The sequence below is a fragment of the Wolffia australiana genome, chromosome 13 (assembly GCF_029677425.1).
Source record: "Wolffia australiana isolate 7733 chromosome 13, ASM2967742v1".
Classification (NCBI taxonomy): domain Eukaryota; kingdom Viridiplantae; phylum Streptophyta; class Magnoliopsida; order Alismatales; family Araceae; genus Wolffia; species Wolffia australiana.
In genome coordinates this window covers 3684603-3703737 of record NC_135847.1, presented here as the reverse complement: position 1 = coordinate 3703737, position 19135 = coordinate 3684603, and the positions used below count along the sequence as shown (strand labels likewise).

Below are 19135 nucleotides of genomic sequence, written 5' to 3'. Positions count from 1 at the left end.
TCAACCAACAATCAAGAACATATCCAAAATGTCAAATTTTCTCCAGGATTGGTCATCATACAGACGACTGTTGTGATTGGTTTGGGCCAAGACCAGGACACATGCTTCCCAATCACCAATCACCAAGTTCAACTTCCCTCTAGTTCAATCATACTTTCTCTCTCTAGTGTCTACATCAACTTGGTTGACACCTGCTCAAGCACACTACTACCCTGACAGTGGTGCGGCTAATCGGGTCACTACAGATCCTCAAGTCCTAGGTCATTCTACACCCTACCAACGGATGGAAAAAATCTTAATTGGTGATGGCTCAAATTTCCCTACTTATGCCTCAACAAATTGTGTTTTGTCTAGAAGATTTCATTATATCATTTTACAAAACATTATGCAAGTTCCACAAGTCACCAATAACGTTTTATCTCTTTGTGAACTTGCACTTGATCATAATGTCACTATTAAATTTCACCCACATGCCTGTTTTGTCAAGGATCAACATACCAAGGACATACTAGTCAGGACAATGATCGTGACAACCTTTACCATTTGGCACCACCATCATTACACCCCCTTTTTTATCACACAAGCATTTTTAGAGCTTTGGTATCAGCGTGTTAGCCATCCTAGTTTGAAAGTTTTAACAAACATTATCACACATTTTGGTTTTCTGTTAGATGACATGCCTATACCCCATGTCTATGAATCATGTGCTTTGCTGAAGGTAAAACAATTATCCTATAGCAACTTTAATAGTATTTTTGTGAAACCCTTGGAACTTATACACTCTGATTTATGGTGACCCGCACGTGCTATTTCTCATCTTAGTTTTTCTTATTCTGGAACCTTTATTCATGCTTTTAGCATATATACCTGGCTGCTTACTCTATGAAGGAAGAGTAATCTACTTGACACCTTTATTCTTTTCCAAAATCTGGTTGAAAGGAAATTCAGTTGTAAAATCCAATCCCTTCAATCACAGTAGCCGGAGACCATATGTCTCTCCATCAAGATCTATGGGAGCAAGGCATCCAGGACCACATATGTGCCCCCATGCTAATGAACAGAATAGAGTTGCATAATGAAACAATCCACACATCATTGAAACCACTCTTTCGATGATGCATCATGCAGCTATCCCACAATGAGTTTGGGATGAAGTTACTGCAATAGTGGTGTATCTCATCATTTGTCTTCACATGGCACAACTACATTTTAAATCTCCCTATGAGGTACTAAACACTCTTCCCACAGACTATTCCTTAAAACTTTTGGTTGTTTGTGCTTTCCTAATCTTAGGTTGCATGCAATCTCCGAGTTCAGCTATCTGTCCGAACACTATGTATTTCTAGGTTACAACACACATCACCATGTGTATAGATGTTTTAATCTTCTCATAAATTCCATTATTACTTCTAGAGTCATTGTTTAATAAAAATCTGTATCCTTTTAATCTATGAGTCGTTCTCCAGCACCATTATCCAGCAATCAAGCCAACTTCATCACTCAACAACAATTTCCAACATCTCTTTTACATGTTACCTCATAAGATTTCTCTCAGAATGTACCCTCACCTTAACCCTTAGAAATAGGCTCACCTTCCACATCTCATCCTCCTCCAAGTGAAATATAACCTAAGACACACACTACACCTTGTACCTCATCACAAACAACTCTGCGTTCTACAACTCCTTTTAGACGCTTTCAAAAAATCAATGAGTTATATCATCTTTCTACTAAACATCCACATGCATCTTGCTACGCATCTTCCATCATTCCAATAGAACCAGCCATTATTGTCTCAACACTTCATAACCCTCTCTGGTGAAAAGCCACATGTGAAGAATACTCTGCTCTTATTTACAATCACACATGAAATCTTGTTCCAGCACCTTCCAACACAAAGTTAGTTGGCTGAAAATAAGTATTTGACATGAAATTTCAGTTTGATTAGTCTGTTAATCGTTACAAAGCTTGATTGGTCCCCCGAGACTTCAACGAAACTCCAGGTAATGACTATCACAAAAATTTTAGTCCTGGTTTGAAAATGACCATGATTCGTATCCTTCTCTCTTGTCTCAAGTAAAAAATGGAATATTCAACAATTTAATATTTCTAATTCCTTTCTTCACGGTGATATTACTGAATAAGTATACATCATACATCTATCTATATTCATAAATACATAGTTTCCTCATATTGTAAGTAATTTTTGTAAGTCACAGGACAGTTTAAAACAAGCTCCTCCAGCTAGGTTTCAAAAACTGTTCATTGTTTTATACTAATGGTTTATAAGGTTTTGTACCAATTTTTTATTATTTAAAAATTAACTGACACGAAACCTCAATACACTATCATCTATTTTAATTTGTAGTCCAATCTCACTGGGTATTCATCGGACTGTCGAAGCCCTAAGCACTCGCTTTGCTGTGCAGAATTTCAGTCATGGTCAACGCTTCCTTGGAATTCAACTCCATGGAAACAAGGTAGGTATCACTCTACCTCAAACACATTATGGAATACAAATTATTCTCATAGCCAATATGATCGTTTGTAAACCTGTCAACACTGGATGATGTAGTTAGTTGACATCCCACAATCAAAGGGAGACTGATGGAGAACCATCCAGCTGATCGCGTCCAGACTCATCGCCAGCCTTATCCGATTGTCATCGGTGCTAATGCGCTTGGCTGGTGAAAACTTGGTGGTTATTTTTCTATCCCATGGATAAATTTCTTTCAATTGAATGATCGAGAGTTTTCCATGCTCTATTACAGTCGCCAAACATTCGGTCGCCACTTCTTAAGCTGATCCATTGACAACGTCACCTTGCTTGACAGCTCTAGGCCGCTATGCCGAGTGACGTTACCCTTTTGGAGTTTGCTCTTCAGCCACCAGAACTTTTTTCTCATCCGGTCAACGATTCTCACCATCAGCTACTATATTGCAATGAAGGTTAAGTTCTTCTTCCCCCTCTTTTACAGTGTTGATTACGTTCTCCAGTGATGTCTCTAGATTGCTCATCGCCTTGGAGTGAATCTAAACATGAATTTAGGATTAGCCACTTTATTGGTGTTAGAAAACTCCTTTGGCGGTATCGGATCAACTCGTTCTCGTCGACGGTGTGGACCTCACTGGATGAAGATCACCCCCCACCACGTCGACTCTTCAAGCCGATTACACGGGTCATTGGGAGCTAGATCGTGACTAATCCCATTCCGTGTAGTTCACTTGACTCTCGTCTCGGATCAATAGACGTCCTTCATATTTCTCATTGAAATTTGTTAAATATTTGCACCGTTTCTTCACATTTCATTGCATTCTTGTTTGATCATCTTTAGTGGAACATGAACCGCCCTGGGTTGGTCGTCGTGTGACATCAGAGACCAAGTTACACCTCGAATGTGACATTACTACCTATCAGAAAATTATCAGCAATCTACAATATCTAATCTGTTCATGTCCTGATATTGCCTTTGGTGTAAATATGACATGCCAACATATACATGACCTTCAAACTTGTAATTTGAGGTATTTTAATTATCGTCTTCATTATATTAAGGGTACTTTTCATCACTCCTTGAAATTTCACAATAATTTGTCCACTCATCTTCATATATTCAGTGATGCATACTAGGCAAGTGATCCTCTTGATAAAAAATCCACCAGTGGTTTTCTCATATTCTTAGGATAGAATGTCATCAGTTGGGCCTCCGAAAAGCAAACAACCTTTACCCGATCTAGTGCTAACAGAGAGTACAAGGCTGAAACCGATGCTACTTCCAAATTTATATGGGTAAAATATCCGTTTCATGAACTTCATACCAACACTAACTTAACAAGTTCTCAGTGGGGTGACAACCTTGCTGCCACTTAGCGGAGTAAGAACCTTGTTTTTCATGCTCGCATAAAGCATATTAAGGTTGACGATCACTTTGTTTGAGAGCATGTTTTGCAAGGTTCCTTGTAGGTATCTTTCATATCTGCACCTGATCAGCTTGCTAATGTCCTTACCAAACCTTTAGCATGAAGTTCCTTCCAATGGCTTCGGTTAAACGTCATACTTGAAGCCAGCTTGAGTTTGATGGGTTCTGGTAAAGACAAAAGTAATGATGTAGTTCACATATGAACTAACCCACGGATGGCGCTTGAGAAAGAAACAATTCCAACCACAATGCAGCCAAGTGGCAGTGCCGATTAACACCACCTCCACATGTGTATGTCGGCTGACACTTCAGATATCATTTGAATAATTATGGTCTGTTTAACAAAATTGGGGCACGGATGCTCCTATAAATACATGCACATAACATCATGATCAAAATAAGGGAATTTTATTTTATCTTTGCTGTTTCAACTCCAGTCTTTTTTGTCTATTTCATTTGTTCATCAAGACCACTCTGATTTCAAGCACTCCCTCTATCGCTCCCTCCTCGCTCTCTCCCTCATTAGTTCTCCACCTCTCTCTATATGGCTCTCTCTCTCTCTCGCTTTATTTTTCTATCTCACTTTCTCACCTATCTATTACAGGAATTTGAAAATGTCAACAACACAAAGAGCAGAAAAAATCAGAGAAAAGGGAGAGACAGAAGAACAAGAGAAGACGATGAACAACCACATAGTTAAATGTACTTCACATAGAGCTCATATATATAGCCATTTCACTGTGAACCAAGTCACAAGAGAAGCATCAAACTAGGATATAACTAGCTCAAAGAAGACTGATTCAAGGAAAAGAAAATAATGGCCTGAGATACATACTTTCCATTTATTTTGCCACAATCTCCATTCCACATAGAACAGGATTAACCCCAACAATATCCTCCATAATCTTGCTTCTCTTCTTTGATGATTGAAAGTCCCAATTTCAGACAAAATCTCACAAATTTTAGTGCTCCTAGAGCTTTAGTAAACATGTCTACTAACTGCTTATCAATTTCCACATATTCTAGTCCAACTTTCTTTTTCTTTCAAAAACGATTGAATAAAATGATAAGGAGTGTGAATGTGCCTTGTAAGACTGCGACAAACTGGATTGTTGCTCCAGGTTATTTCTGATTTTTTATCCACTATTAACTTAATTGCTCTTTGTTCTTTACATGTGAATTCACCAATCAGTAGAGCTAAGCGTACACCCAAGTAGGCTGCAGCGACCACAATGTAGTCAACCTCAGAGGATAATAACGCAACTCCCTTTTGTTTCTGTGTGGTACATGTGAGCCCACTTGTACTAATACGGTCTTCACTGTAACGGTATCCAACCAGGCCTTCACCAGATGGACCCTTCTCATAACAAGGTTTAAAATCCAATGTCCATTTGAAACACCTAAGGACTCTGATAACACCCTAAATTCAGTCTTTATTTCATGTTATTAGCACAATTTTATGCAGTTAAAGAGCTTAAAATAGGGTTGTTATCATCGATTTACATGAAAATACTGTTTTCAAGTGATTTCTGATTTTCCCCTAATTTTCTGTTAATTCTATGAATTTTAAGGGATTTATTTGAGCTTGAAATAATTACTTTTGAATGAAAACGTTAAGTTTAATATTTAATTTTGAGATTTATCAGTACGGGGATGAATCAGGAAATTTTATAGAATTTTCTAGGACTTTTTAGGATTTTTTAGGATTTTTCTGAGATTTATTTGAAGAAGAAATGCATTTTTTTAAAGAAAAAGATATATTTATAAGAAAAAAAGAGTATTCACATTATTTTCGAACTTTGAAGGGCCTTTTTGTAAAGTTTCGTTGCAATGATACCCTCAAAACAACTCTCGGTCGTGGTTGCAGGCGTAAAGATATGATTTAAAATGTTATAGGGTTTTATTGCAATTATTTAATATTTTTTAATGTTTTTAGGAGAAACCGGAGGAGAGAGAGTGCTTAAGGGGCATATACACAATTACTTTTGGGCGGCGTCCAGCAGCAATTCCAGGCTTTTTAAGGACTTTTCTGCAAAAAGGAGAATTCAAAATGCGCAAGCCAATGAGAGAGCGACACGTCATGGCGTGTTAAAAAAAGAAATAAATAAATAAATCAATTTAAATACAATGGATTAAATTGGTTTAAAATTCATTTATTAATAACTTTTGATCCTGAAGTCCAATTGAGATGATTTTTTTATGGATCTGTTCGTCTTGATCCCCTCTTTCTATCTGTAGGGTTGGATCATTCAGATCCAGCCTACATTGATAGATAAACGTTAATTACTAAATGGGGGTAAAATAGTAATTTTTACCACATAACCTAAGCATAAAAGTTAAATTTTGAGAGGGGGAGCTCATTCTTGATGGTGCTCTATCACAATTGCATGACAGAGAGGAGCTACAGCATGAATCAACCTATTTGGTACTTTTTCCTTCTTTTTATTTGAACTTTTGGTGTATTTTGGATGTTGTTAGTTGAATTTCTTAATCTTTCTCCTTGATCCCTGTCTGAACTTCTAAATCACTTAGCTTGAGCGGAATGTACAAGCCCTGACTAGGATTTAGAGGAGAAATTGAGAGATTTCCTAGCTATTCCAAGTGCATATAAAAGAACACTATAACTATAAAAAAAAACTTATAAAAATCGTTAACATTCTAGGATATTAAATTTTCCATTTCATTATCCAATAGAGTAGTTATTACTGAAATGTCAAACCTAAAGAACCAACCAAAACACTTATAAATTTTCTTCTTAATCTCTCTAATTGGATTCTTTGATCCTTTCAATTGGATCAATTAATTCAACTTAGAGCCCTTATTTCATCTACTCCTCTCATCTCTTCTACCCCCCTTTCCAAATTTCTCATCTAATTAGGGTGATTTAATCTCTGTTGAAGATTAAATTAACCCCAATTAGGTTCAAAATATTCAAGAAGAACATCAATTGGATTCCTTACTAGCTTCCCTTGGACGACACTCGTACTTATCAGTACACATCTTAAGTAGAGTTTTTATAAATTTTATTGTATAAGCTAAAATTGACAACGACAAGGGTTTAAAATTGCATAAAATTTACCCCTATTTTTGGCTTATCAGACTCTCTTCACAGGAAATAAGTGTTCAATGCTTGGATGTTCCATGTAGCTGTCAAGTATTCCAACTTAGTACATTAAATTCGCAATCAGACTTCTATAATGAGCAGAATTTACAATGGAATCTGTTTCATCTCAGCTGAATTTGGCACATGCTTCAATGACAATTATTGCAGGATTCAAATCTGCCATCCTCAATTTCTTAAGTGTCTTCAATGCATAAGCCTTTTGTTTTAAGATAATATGAGAATCACCTTGTATGACATCTATTCTCAGATCTGAATTGAGCAAACTGAGATCACCCATCTCAAATCATTTCATCATTCGCTTCTTGAACTCTTGAATATGACAGCCTTTTGGACATGTCCCTATCAAATTATTAACATGAACTCCAATTAGTAAATGAGATTCACCAGAAAGATTGAGCTAGATGGCATGCTCCTACACGCGTCTACTGAATCAAACTAAGGATAAACACTTCACGGAATTGAAATACCATGAACCGGCAGTCTGCTTCAGCCCACATAGGGCTTTACTTAATTTGAGTACAGGCTGCTCACTCCCATTATTGAGCCTGCTCCAGCCCACATAGGGCTTTACTTAATTCGAGTACATGCTGCTCTCTGCCATTCTTGATAAACCCATCTAGTTGTCTAACATATATCTATTCTTTGATTTCACCATTTACTACACGAGATAATACAACTCTGATGGTTTCCATATTGCGACTGGAGAAAATACTTCACCATAATCTATGTCATACCTTTGTGAATACCCCTTCATGACTCATCTTGCCTTGTATGCCATTATTTCACCTAATTTGATATCAGTGGGTTTGTATCACCGAATTAGAGGTTGCACAAGTGCCCATGTACTATTTCTTCCAATTGAATCCATCTCTTCTCATATAGCATGACTCCATATTTTTTTGGTGTTAACCTTTGAAAAGTTCAGTGATTTTTAGGATACATTTATGCAATTTTCAAGATTAACATTCACCTAAGATGTTTCACTATATATCTGATCTAAAATTTTAAACTTTATTGGCCGATATTCTTCAGAGCTAGGAATCCTATCATTTTTTAAGGAATTAATGGCCACTTCAACTCTTTCTCTATGCTCCATTTTAGATGTATTTTCTTTAATCTTCTCATAGTCATCAACAATAAGATCTAGAAGCTTAGGAATATGAGATTAACCTTCGTGCTTGGATTTATTGTTCTCTCCCTGATCCCATTGACTTTCTTTCTAAAAAATCACATCCTGTTGATAAGAAGTTGACAGGTTACTAGATCATAATACATATTGTTGAAAGTCATGGGTTGACTTCTCTGATCAAGCTTTCCCAGTTATTATCGGAGCACCTTCACATGCACTAATGAGCCAAACAACATTAGATGCTCAACACTTGGTTTTGAACCAATTCATTTTGCATACAAAGTGGCACCATCAAGGCTCTTAGAAGGTGCCTATAATAAACAGAATTTACTTAACTTCTTTTCTTTAATCAGTATTGTTACCAAAGACATAATGGTCCCATTTATTTTTTCAACAACGCCTTTTTGCTGAAGAGATTAAGGGGCTGTAAGCTGTCGACAATTTCCATGTTCGTCATAATATGCAATGAATGCGTCTAATATAAATTCCCCTCCACTATCTAATCTGAAACATTTAATCTTCGAACATTTTTATGCTTCAGCCAAAGACTTGAACTGCCCGAAAGCCTTAAAGGCTTCAGATTTTTGTTTTGAACAGCAACCCAAATGAGGATGATAAAATGATCAAAAACTACCATAATATTGATGGGGAGATGGGTCCACATAAGTCGTCATGAATAAACACTAGAGGCGTTTTTGCTACACGAGACATTGCCAATGGAAATGGAGTTATGTGTTGCTTTCCAATTGTACATCTTTGACATATTAATGCAAGTACATCAAGTAGAGGCAGTCCATTTATAAGCTCCTTGTTACCTGTATGAGTGACATGAAATTCAAGTGCCCAAAATGTTGATGACAAAACCCAGCTGAATATTTATCAACACCAACAAAAAAAGGCCAGCTAGAGTCACATAAATTCAAAGGATTTAGTCTCCCTTGAGTTCTTAATAATAGAACAAAAATCCCATGTGGACCATAGGCAGATAGCATTCGAGCTTCTAGAACACTCTTGTATCCTTCTTCATCAAATTTCATAGTCTGAGAATATTTGATTTTAGCTTGGGAATATAAGGAGAAAGAATTGAGAGATTATATATACTCAGTGCGTAATGTAATGTTACATTTTTCCAGAATTTCAACCTTCAATCCACCACTAAATCAAACATTTTGGGTTAAAGTTTCTTGAATCAGTCTTGTGATTTCTTGTATTTGTATCAATATACCACATGTTATCTTCAAGAGGTTAGCCACCTAAACCTTGAAGAAGAAGTTCCTCAACATCATCACAACTTGTCGTCAAAAGAGCAGAATTTGGCTTGTGTTTGGTATCTCCAAGGTTAACTCTCTAGTCCTTGTGCCTATTTGTCACCATTCTAAGACTTGTTTATGGTTTTTTCTCGGTAACTGCCTTGCTACGGTCCTCATTGTTTCTCCCAAGAAAATGACCACATCTACGAGTGCGAGTACATTACTTGCTTTGAGGAAAAACACCATCTTCTTTGGATTTTGATTTTCTTAAATAAGTATTGGGTAGAGGCCTAGATCTGGATGAAGAAATCAAAATGATCTGCAGATAAGACATTTGCGAGATTGTAACGGGATAGATAAAATATTGAAACAATGAACCTATGCATAAATCGCATCTGTGATTACTTGGATCTCGTAGCGAGATGAGTCGAGCTGCTTAAATCTGCAGCTTCTAAACGTATACATGTGGTCCTTGGTATATTGGATCTCCTCTTTCTCGGTTAAGAGCCCCGTTCAACTTCTATCGTCATTGTTACACCATCCCGATCACATAAGGAGTGGACGAGAGTCATGAGGATAAGGGTGAAGAAGGCAAAGGCCCTAAAGAACTCTGGCCTGGGCGAACTTCATTCAGGCCCTTCTTCTATTTACACTGTTCAAATTTTTCATAAAATCTCCAAAACTTAAGTAACTCTTCCGACGTCCAAAAGACCATTTGCTTATGACCCTCTAGGTCCATGTATCAGTCTTGTCAACGACTCAGACAACTCAATAATATTTATTGGTCTTCTAAATTAATTACCTATATCATCATATAGATTAATTAGTGTCGTATCGATTTAACCCAATCAATAGGTTGTGTCTCCAACAAGTGGGGTGCCAAGCTACACTTCGTGCTCTACAAGATACAAAGGAGTGTGTATTGACTCACTTAGAGAACGTGTTTGTCATCAGTTATCGTGTACCTATAGTCCCTCATCAACTTGACACTCCTAGGACAACTTAAGATATGGTTAGCCGTCAAACCCTAATCGGTCATCCGAGTTAGTAAAGATGCGTTAGGAAATCATCAAATAACTCTTCTCTGATATTTCACTACCTTGGCAATGGACTTCATCACATCGTCTTCCTTGCACTATAACCTCTTATAACGAAGGTGTACGATCCCATCTTGACTACTCAATCGTCTTCGTCAACTTCTTGATGCAACCAAACTAGGACTATTTAGAATCCCATGATTAGGGACACGCAGGTCATATTCAAAGTACAATTGTCCATTCACAACACATCTTTGGTGTCTCAAGAATAAGGACAACTTACACAGTGATAACGTAAATCAACCTGATTGACAGTTCGGTATAATACTATTCAGGGATTTGTAATGATTAATTCAGTGAACTATTTTCACTAAAGAGCACCCACTATCTATCTGTGGTGTCTCAACAATAATGACTACGAGACTGGCCATACTTATTATATGAGTGAGGCTACATAATGCTATTCAATCTGGATACTTCGATGTACTTTTCACGTATATTTTGAATAGGAATATTTAGAACGCATGCATAAAGAATAGTGATCTCCGTATTGCGATCTCAACATAATTCACTATGTCACATCATGTAGTCATTTAATTTATTATGAAGAATATGTTCAATTAATGAATATGGAACGATATATGGAATGCGTGAGTGTCTTTCCGACCACATATATTTCCATCAAGCAGAAGAATACAGAGCCTGCTCTTCCTTGAGTAATTCTCTATTATGTAGCTTATCTTCATGCATCTTCAGAGGCCCAACTGCTTCTTCAAGAGTCATGGAGTCCATGTCTCCAAATTGCTCTATGGACAAGACAATGGAATTGAACTTTGCTAGAACTGCTTGAAGAAGTTTGGCGACAACTTCTCCTATAACTTTCTCGCTAAAGCATCTTTTTTGAATGACAAATCTGGATAATTTTTAAGCAAATTCTGATTCGAGCTCTTTTTCTTTGATAACCAGCTTTCTCTGTTGCGCTCTCTTTCGTTCTCTCCCTCTCTGTCTCTATCTCTTTCTCTCTCTATCGTTTGTTGTCTCACTCTCTATCTCTCTATCTATTTCACTCTCTGTCGTTTGTTGTCTCTCTCTCTCTGTCTCTCTATCTCTTTCACTCTCTGTCGTTTGTTGTATCTCTCTTTGTCTCTCTATCTCTTTCGTTCTCTGTGGTTCGTTTTCTCTCTCTTGCCTCATGCTCGTTCTCTCTCTGTCTCTCTCTCTCTCTCGTTCGTTGTCTCTTTATCGGCCTCTTGCTCTCTTGCTCGTTCTCTCTCTCTGTCTGTCTTTTTATCGCCTTCTGTCTCTCTCTCAGTCGTTGTGTATCTCTCGGTCTCTTGCTCGTTCTCTCTCGCTCACTCTCTCTCTCTTAGAGATGGTCGTGCGGTGCGGTGCGCTGCGAAAATTCGCACCGAGTGTGTGAATTTTCGTACGCACAAAATGCCCTGCGCGGTGTGCGGTGCGCTTTTGTGCGGAAAAGCGCACTGCACGGCGCACTAAATTCGCACATTTAGAAGGATTTAATAAAAAATTTAAATGCGATTTGGAAAATAAAATAACTATATTTAATTCTTAATATAAGTGGTATAATTACTATGTTTAATTATTAATAATTAATAATTAAAAATAATACGACGCGGCACCGTCGGACGATGGGCCAGGGCGGTGCCGCCGCGTCGCCCAGACGGCGTCGCTGGAGAAGACTGGTGCCGGCGAGGGCGGCGAATGCGGCGGGGGGTGGACGGGGTATCGCGGGCGGAGGAGGGTGAAGAGAAGGGGGCCAGGGGTGTGGCAGAGAGAGAGAGGCGGCCGGGGAGGAGGACGGGAGGTGAAGGGCGGCGGGGAGGAGGGCGGGCGGCGACGAGGGGTGGCGGCGGTGGGGGAGGGCGCGCTTTATCAGTTTACTTTTCTTGCTATTACCTTTTCTTTTCTTTCTTTTCTTTTCTTTTCTTGCTATTACGCTGGAGAGAGGGGACGGCTAGCGGAGGGGATGGAGGCGGCCGGGATGGCTGGAGGGGGCGCGGGCTAGAGGGGGGGCGGGCGGAGGGAAGGGCCGAAGGGGGCGTGGGCGCGACCGGAGGGGTGGGGGGGGAGGCGCGGCGGGGCGGGCAGGGCGCGGCGGGGCAGGGGAGGGGAGGGGGGGAGGGTGGCGCGGCGGATGGGGGGGTGCGGCGGGGCAGGGGAGGGCACGGGGGCGGGGATGGCCGGAGCGGGCTAGAGGGGGAAGCCGGAGGGGGAGGCAGGAGGGGGCGCGGGCTAGAGGAGGAGGAGGCAGTCACACTAAAAATCCGCACAACGGCGAATTTTCGCGTGATTGACTCGCACGGTTTGGATCATGTCTACTCTCTCTCTCTCTGTGTCTATCTTTTTATCTCTCTGTCTCTCGTTCTTGTCTCTCGCTGGACCTCTCGCTCTCTTGCTTGTTCTCTCTCGCTCCTCTCTCTCTCTCTCTCGAAGCCTCTCGTTCTCTCCATCTCTCCTTATCTCCCTCTGTGTTCTCTCTCTCGCTCGCTAGCTCTATCTCCTGTTCGTTATCCCTCTAATTCTCTTGATCGTTTTAATACTTTGGAACAGTTGAATCTTATGCGTTAGAAATAGGACGGTTGAGCTTATTCGAATCCAACTCATTTAGTTAGATCGAGTCTTAATCCTTTTCTGACCGGAGTGATCGAGGTTTGTGTTCGATCTATCAAATGCTCGATCAGATGGAACGTTCAATGAACCACATCAAACGCCCAATTCCCCATTGATAACAATATGTTTTCCATTGTATCCCTCAAGTACTAATGTCCAAAATAATCTTGATTTTTACACCGCGGAACCAAAAAATTGGGGGGGTGATCAATGCTTCTTAAGAACTAACTTAATTCGACTCAGGGATGATACTCTATACGTAGTTTATAGACAGTGAAGGTGAAAGACCGAGTTACCGCTCTCTCTCTCTATCTTACTTGAATAAGTCACAAGTGTACCGAAGTAATAATGATCTTAACACCTTAGAACGTATTAATTAGATAGGAAATCCATACAGCTTAAACATTAATTACAGATTGTTCCTGTGGGAGAGTCTACATGTAGTTGATCAAGGAGTTCCGCCAATTACTCACGATTTTAACGCAATAGAAGAACCCATTAATCAGACAATTAGTCAATACCCTTTTTTACATTTGTTCATATGATCGCCACGGATGGGTATTTTCCCATATCTACACGTGGTTTATAAACAGCGACGGTGGAAGACAGATTTGCCTCTCTCTTTCTTTCTGTCTTTCGCACCATCTCGGTCAAGTTAGGAGTGTGCACCAAGGTTGGCGAGGACGGCAACGGCAGCAGAGTTTATGTAGGTTGCTGGCTCAAGCTTGGACGAGTCCCAGCGGAGATCGTCGAAGTTATCGTTGCGGTCTGGACCGCCGACGATAGCGCCGGAAAGCTCGTTGGGATTGGGCCCGGCCCGGGCAAACCAGGTTGAGAAGCTGGCGGCGCAGCCTACATACGCGCTTGCCTCCGTCACCGGCACTGAAGAGCCGCGGTGATGAGCCTGTGTTGGTGGGGATTGCCCAAAGCCTACCATGTAGGATCTCCCCTGGGGGTTGCTTCCCAGCAAATAATCCATCTGCAGAACAACACAGTCGTATGGTTATTCACGTGTATTCAAATAAATTAAATTCAATTCAATGAGATGTTTAGACGGAAACATTGGTGTATTAATATGTAGACTGAAGACAGACATACTCAAATAAATACATGGAAGATAGATAGATTGATAGACAGAAAGAAAGCGATATCTATTGGCACCTATACATACAACCGATACGTAGATACACAGATAGCTACAAAGACAAAAAAAGATATGTATAGGCACATGTACAGACGACCGATACACCGATGGACAGACAAACACATGAAAGACAGTTAGACTTACAAACGGTTAGATATATTGACAGATGGGTACAATGATAGGCAGAAAGACAAATGACAGACATGCATACAAAATGATAGATATATAGACAGATGGGTACACAGTCAGACTGAGTAACAAACATTTCGATATATAGACATGGGTACACGTACAGATGAAATTACAAACAATTAGGTCTGTAGACAGAACGAACAGAAAGAGAAACTCACAGACAGACAGACTTACAAACAGTTAGATACAGATGGATAGACAAACATGCAGACAGACAGACAAACAGACTGAAAGACATACTTACAAACACTTAGATATAGATGGGTAGACAGATAGACAGACAGAAACACAGACTAACAAACAGTTAGATATACAGAAGGGTAGACAGACAGAGAGACAAACAGAGAGAGATATGTAGACATTTAGATAGATAAATAGATACATAGAGTGATGCGCATACAGATAGAAAGATATACAGACATAAAGACAGACACTGAAATAAATACATAAATAAACGTATACAAAGATAAATAGAAAAATTGATTAGCAGACAAAAAGGATGGACTGACAGATTTATGTAATTATACATACGTATAGAAAAAGAGAGATCACTACTGTGAGAGAGAGAACTGGAGGAAGAGAGTGAATTGGTAAATGATGGATAACTCGTAAGAGAAAGAGAATTGGTGAGAGAGAGAGAGGTGAAGACCTGTTGCTTGGCAAATGACATTAGGCGGCTGGGGGGGAAGTTGACGGAGCCGCAAGATACTGTTTGTTGATGGCGAACGAGCATATCGCTATAAATACTAAGTAGAAAGGCCGTGCTAGTCACATACTGCGTGTTCGCTCCGTCGCGAAGATGGATCACGCCTCCTGGGCAGAACAAAAGAAGATTGTTGGAAAAAGCTCCCATGAAGTAGAAAAATAATTGGCAGAAGGAGAAAACAGGAGCAGGAGGACAAAGAAGAATAATAAGAATAGTAATATCGATGATCATAATAATAAGTTTCTTTCCATAGGACACAATTTCTTTGCAAGAGTAAGACGGAAAGTCTGTTGATAAATGGAGGAGTAAAAATACGATTACCAAGGTAGGAGTTATATTTGTTTGAAATGCTTGAAAGAGGAGATCATGTGCCTGAAACCATATCGTACCTGGAGAAATATAGACCTGCTTGTAGGGGCTCTCTGGCAATACTGCACAGACGAAGTTATCTGCCTGCGTCTTGAAGTTTTCAAAGCCCTTCTCTCCCGAGAAGAGAAGCTGCAAAATTTATCAACAATTTGCATTAAAAAATAAAAAGTAGAGAAATGGATAGATGAAGATAAAGAAAGAATGAGAGGTAGAAAATGAAAGGGAGCGACAATCATAGGTTCATACGCCGGAGAGCAAAACTTGGACGCCGGCGTACTTAAGGTCCCAGCTGAACTCCGCTACGCTTGCGCTGATGGATTCTTCGGTGATGAACTTGCGGTAAGGGGCTTTTTTGGTGGCAGCGTAAAGCCACGTGGCTGCCCATAAGAGCTCATCCTACGAAGACAGCAATAGGGTGACAAAGAGCCGTGAGAGAGAGTGAGGAGCGCTAGAGTTACAAAGAAGTAGAAAAATAGGAGAGATTTCGAGTGGGGCGAAGAAAATAGTCCGAGAGAGAGAGACACAGAGCGAGTGAGAGAGAGAGAGAGAGAGAGAGAGAGAGAGGGGTGAGTGAGAGAGAGAGAGAGAGTGAGAGGGTGAGAGAAATAGAATGAAAGATAAGAGCTACGAAGAGAGAGAGAAGGGAATATAAGAGCTTGAGAGAGCTTCGAAGAGAATGTAAGATAAGAGTTAGAGATCTTTGGTATGTTCAAAAAGGAGAAAAACGAGGCGGTGGAAAAGAAGAACAAGAGAGATACATTGTATCCCGAGTAAGAGCAGTAGAATGGACACTCTCCATCATAAGTTCCCCGATGAGTGTTTGCGAATTCGAACAACTACAAGGAAAAGAAGACGGTGAAACGGTTAGCTTCTGCTTCGCCATCATCTTCATCCATGAAGCCGTATAAAATCAGATCAGTCTCATCACTTTAGAAAGAAAAAAATTAAAAATTAAAAATAAAAGAAAAGCATCTCTCGCACCAGCTTGGCCTTGTTGAGGAGACGGCGAGAGTAGGCATGATCGGAGCCCCTGAAATTAGAAGTATCAGGGTCTTTTATTTGCTGAAAACCCTACTACAAAATCACAAGAAAAAACCGTAATGCTTCTAATACCTGAATACGATCGAGGCGGCGGCCATGGCGGCAGCGGTTTCCGCGGCTATTTCCGTACCAGGCGACCCTTCATCGATTTTGTACAACGTTCTTGGCGTGGCCATGTTCTCTGGCCGGACCCAGCACTGATGATCCGCCACTGGGTCACCCACCTTCACCATTGATATTTAGTGAATGGATGTCACTGGGTAAAATGAACTTTGTTTATTTGTATTTTACTATCCGGACTACATTTGGTGTTCCCTTTGAGGGTAGATCGGAATGAATTCAAAGTAATTAATCGTTTGTAACGTTCACTGGTCAGCCTTACGGTACATACACCGTTTCTTTTTTTATGAAAGACGAGGAAGCAAGTGTTCAAAAAGATGAAAAAGGACTGGAACATAATTGGGAGAGATGCTGGAAGTCGGAGTTCATTGTGGTCATAGAACTATGAAATGGACCCGTGGAGTGATACCTTAAACCATCAATTATTGATGATCCACCGGACTCTTTTGGCAGCTATTAGAAAACATATGTTGCAAGAGTATTGAAAAAAATACTAGGTTTCGACAGTTCTGAAAAGATACGCGCTTTATCAGTTTACTATACGCAGAAGTATAACATTTTTAGTTAGGTCTGTTTGATGGTTGATCTTACTAGTTATTTGGGTAGGACGGGGTTTAGGATTTTCGTGAGGGAAAGGATTTGGAGTATTTACTTGGACCCAGAGCCTGTTTCGCCTGGTGCTGGCTTTGAGAAAGTAGTCGGTGCCCCAGCGGATGGCGTCCAGAGCGTTTTGGAGCTCTCCAGCTGACTCTAGCTCCGATCTGTAGAAGAGAGTTCCCCATGCCAGGGTGGTCACGGTGAACGCCATCGGCAGGCCGTACTTTACGTTGTCCCCAGCGTCGTAGTAGCCTCCAACCAGATCCACCTGTTTTAAGAAAACAGATTTTAAGAGAAGAAAAGAAAAGTATGCTGACATGACGATGACGATGATACTAATGATGATGATGAGAAATATATACCGTGCGATCCAATCTGGGTCACTGATCTGGTCACTCTTAAATTGATGATAATGCTGGCATGACGATCATTGTATTAATGATCACCATTGCCTTAATTCCAATGTTGATGATGATGAACATCATAAGATGTCATCAAACAAGAAAAATACGACGAGAAATAAAAACAATAATGGGAAGGAGAAGAGGTGGTGGGAACTTAATCATGATCATCGCGGAGGTCATTTAAATGTTGTCCATGTCCTGGGCCTCATCCTTAAAATTATGTGATATACATGTCGAGGATAATAATAATAGGTGCTCAAGGAAAAACCATATGAGAACGAAGAAAAACGATAACGAGGAGAAGGTAAAAATGGTACTGCGATGTTAATCACGGTTATCATACAATTATAAATATCGTATACATTTCGCAGGTCCTCATCATAATAATGGTCTGATGTCCATGGCAACGAGGATGAGGAAAAGAAATCGTGAATCATCATAATTATGAGGATGGTGCCAATGATGCTGGCTAAGATCATAAAGATTTACGTTCCGTTAATTTCATGTGAAAGATGAAGCAGATCATAAGAACAATGATAAAAACGGGGAGGCTGAGAACGGAATAAGGATAATTAAGTTGGGAAAGAATACATTTGCAAGCTGCCCATCGTTGAGGCCAGAATCTCCCCTCCATCGGATCCTTGAAGCACTTGGAAGCCTGCCTGACCGCTGAGCCTCCAAGAACATGAGGGACTTACCAAGAACCTCTCTATAATTGTAGTTGCCTGAGGCCAGGAAACCATCAGAGATGGTGACCCAGGCAAGGAACAAACAGGCCAGCCAGCGACTGAGAATCCTCATGGGACCCGCCGGAGATCAACACAAGGGCAGGTTGCCCACAAGGAAAAGCAGCCAAAGTTAAGTAAATTTTGGAAGAAATTCTGAATGGCCGGGGCAGAATGAGCTTTCCAAAACGGAGTATTTATGTGGGGATGACGTTTGGGCCCAGTGGCTTGGATTGGAGCCTGTTGACTAATATCCCCTTGGCAAATGCTGATTGGAACTTAGCGATGCGCCGTCTCAATTTAGTAAAACAACATTCTCCAATTTTGGAGGATGCTGCGGGCTGGCACCTATTTTTAACAAGGTTAGACGTGTCTGGAGTTAAGGTGAAAACAGAACAATGCGTAAGGGGCGGCCATGACATTCAGTGTAGTAAATCCTCTATGTATAACTAAATGAAAAGTTGCATTTCAAAACTTTCACCAGAACTTTTTATCAATTAATGGTACTATCAAAGTACAAGTAGCCCCGACTAGCCCACAAAGGATTAAAGACCCAACATCAGGCATAGTATAAGGTTAAACATGGATTCATGTGCGATAAAAAATGTGCTATTGTATTTAATTCATAATATTAGATTGCACAAAGAATATATACAGCAGTAGATATTTTTTATTTCTCCAATATGGGATAACAAATGTGCTGTTGTTTTTATATCCGCATCGGGATGGGGTGATAAGCAACAAAA

The 19135-nt window shown here is 40.0% G+C and overlaps 1 protein-coding gene across 1 annotated transcript; it reads right to left on the bottom strand.

Annotated features, from left to right (window-relative positions):
- Nucleotides 1-13566: 13566 nt before the first annotated feature.
- On the bottom strand, nucleotides 13567-18927 carry GH9A4 (glycosyl hydrolase 9A4). The gene is made up of 9 exons (XM_078585483.1): nucleotides 18256-18927; nucleotides 17316-17528; nucleotides 16616-16767; nucleotides 16484-16532; nucleotides 16261-16338; nucleotides 15749-15898; nucleotides 15523-15631; nucleotides 15077-15240; nucleotides 13567-14070 (listed from the first exon to the last, which is right to left on the bottom strand). Exons 1-9 carry the CDS (start codon nucleotides 18463-18465, stop codon nucleotides 13747-13749), a joined length of 1449 nt encoding a protein of 482 aa, XP_078441609.1. The 5' UTR covers nucleotides 18466-18927; the 3' UTR covers nucleotides 13567-13746.
- Nucleotides 18928-19135: the final 208 nt, after the last annotated feature.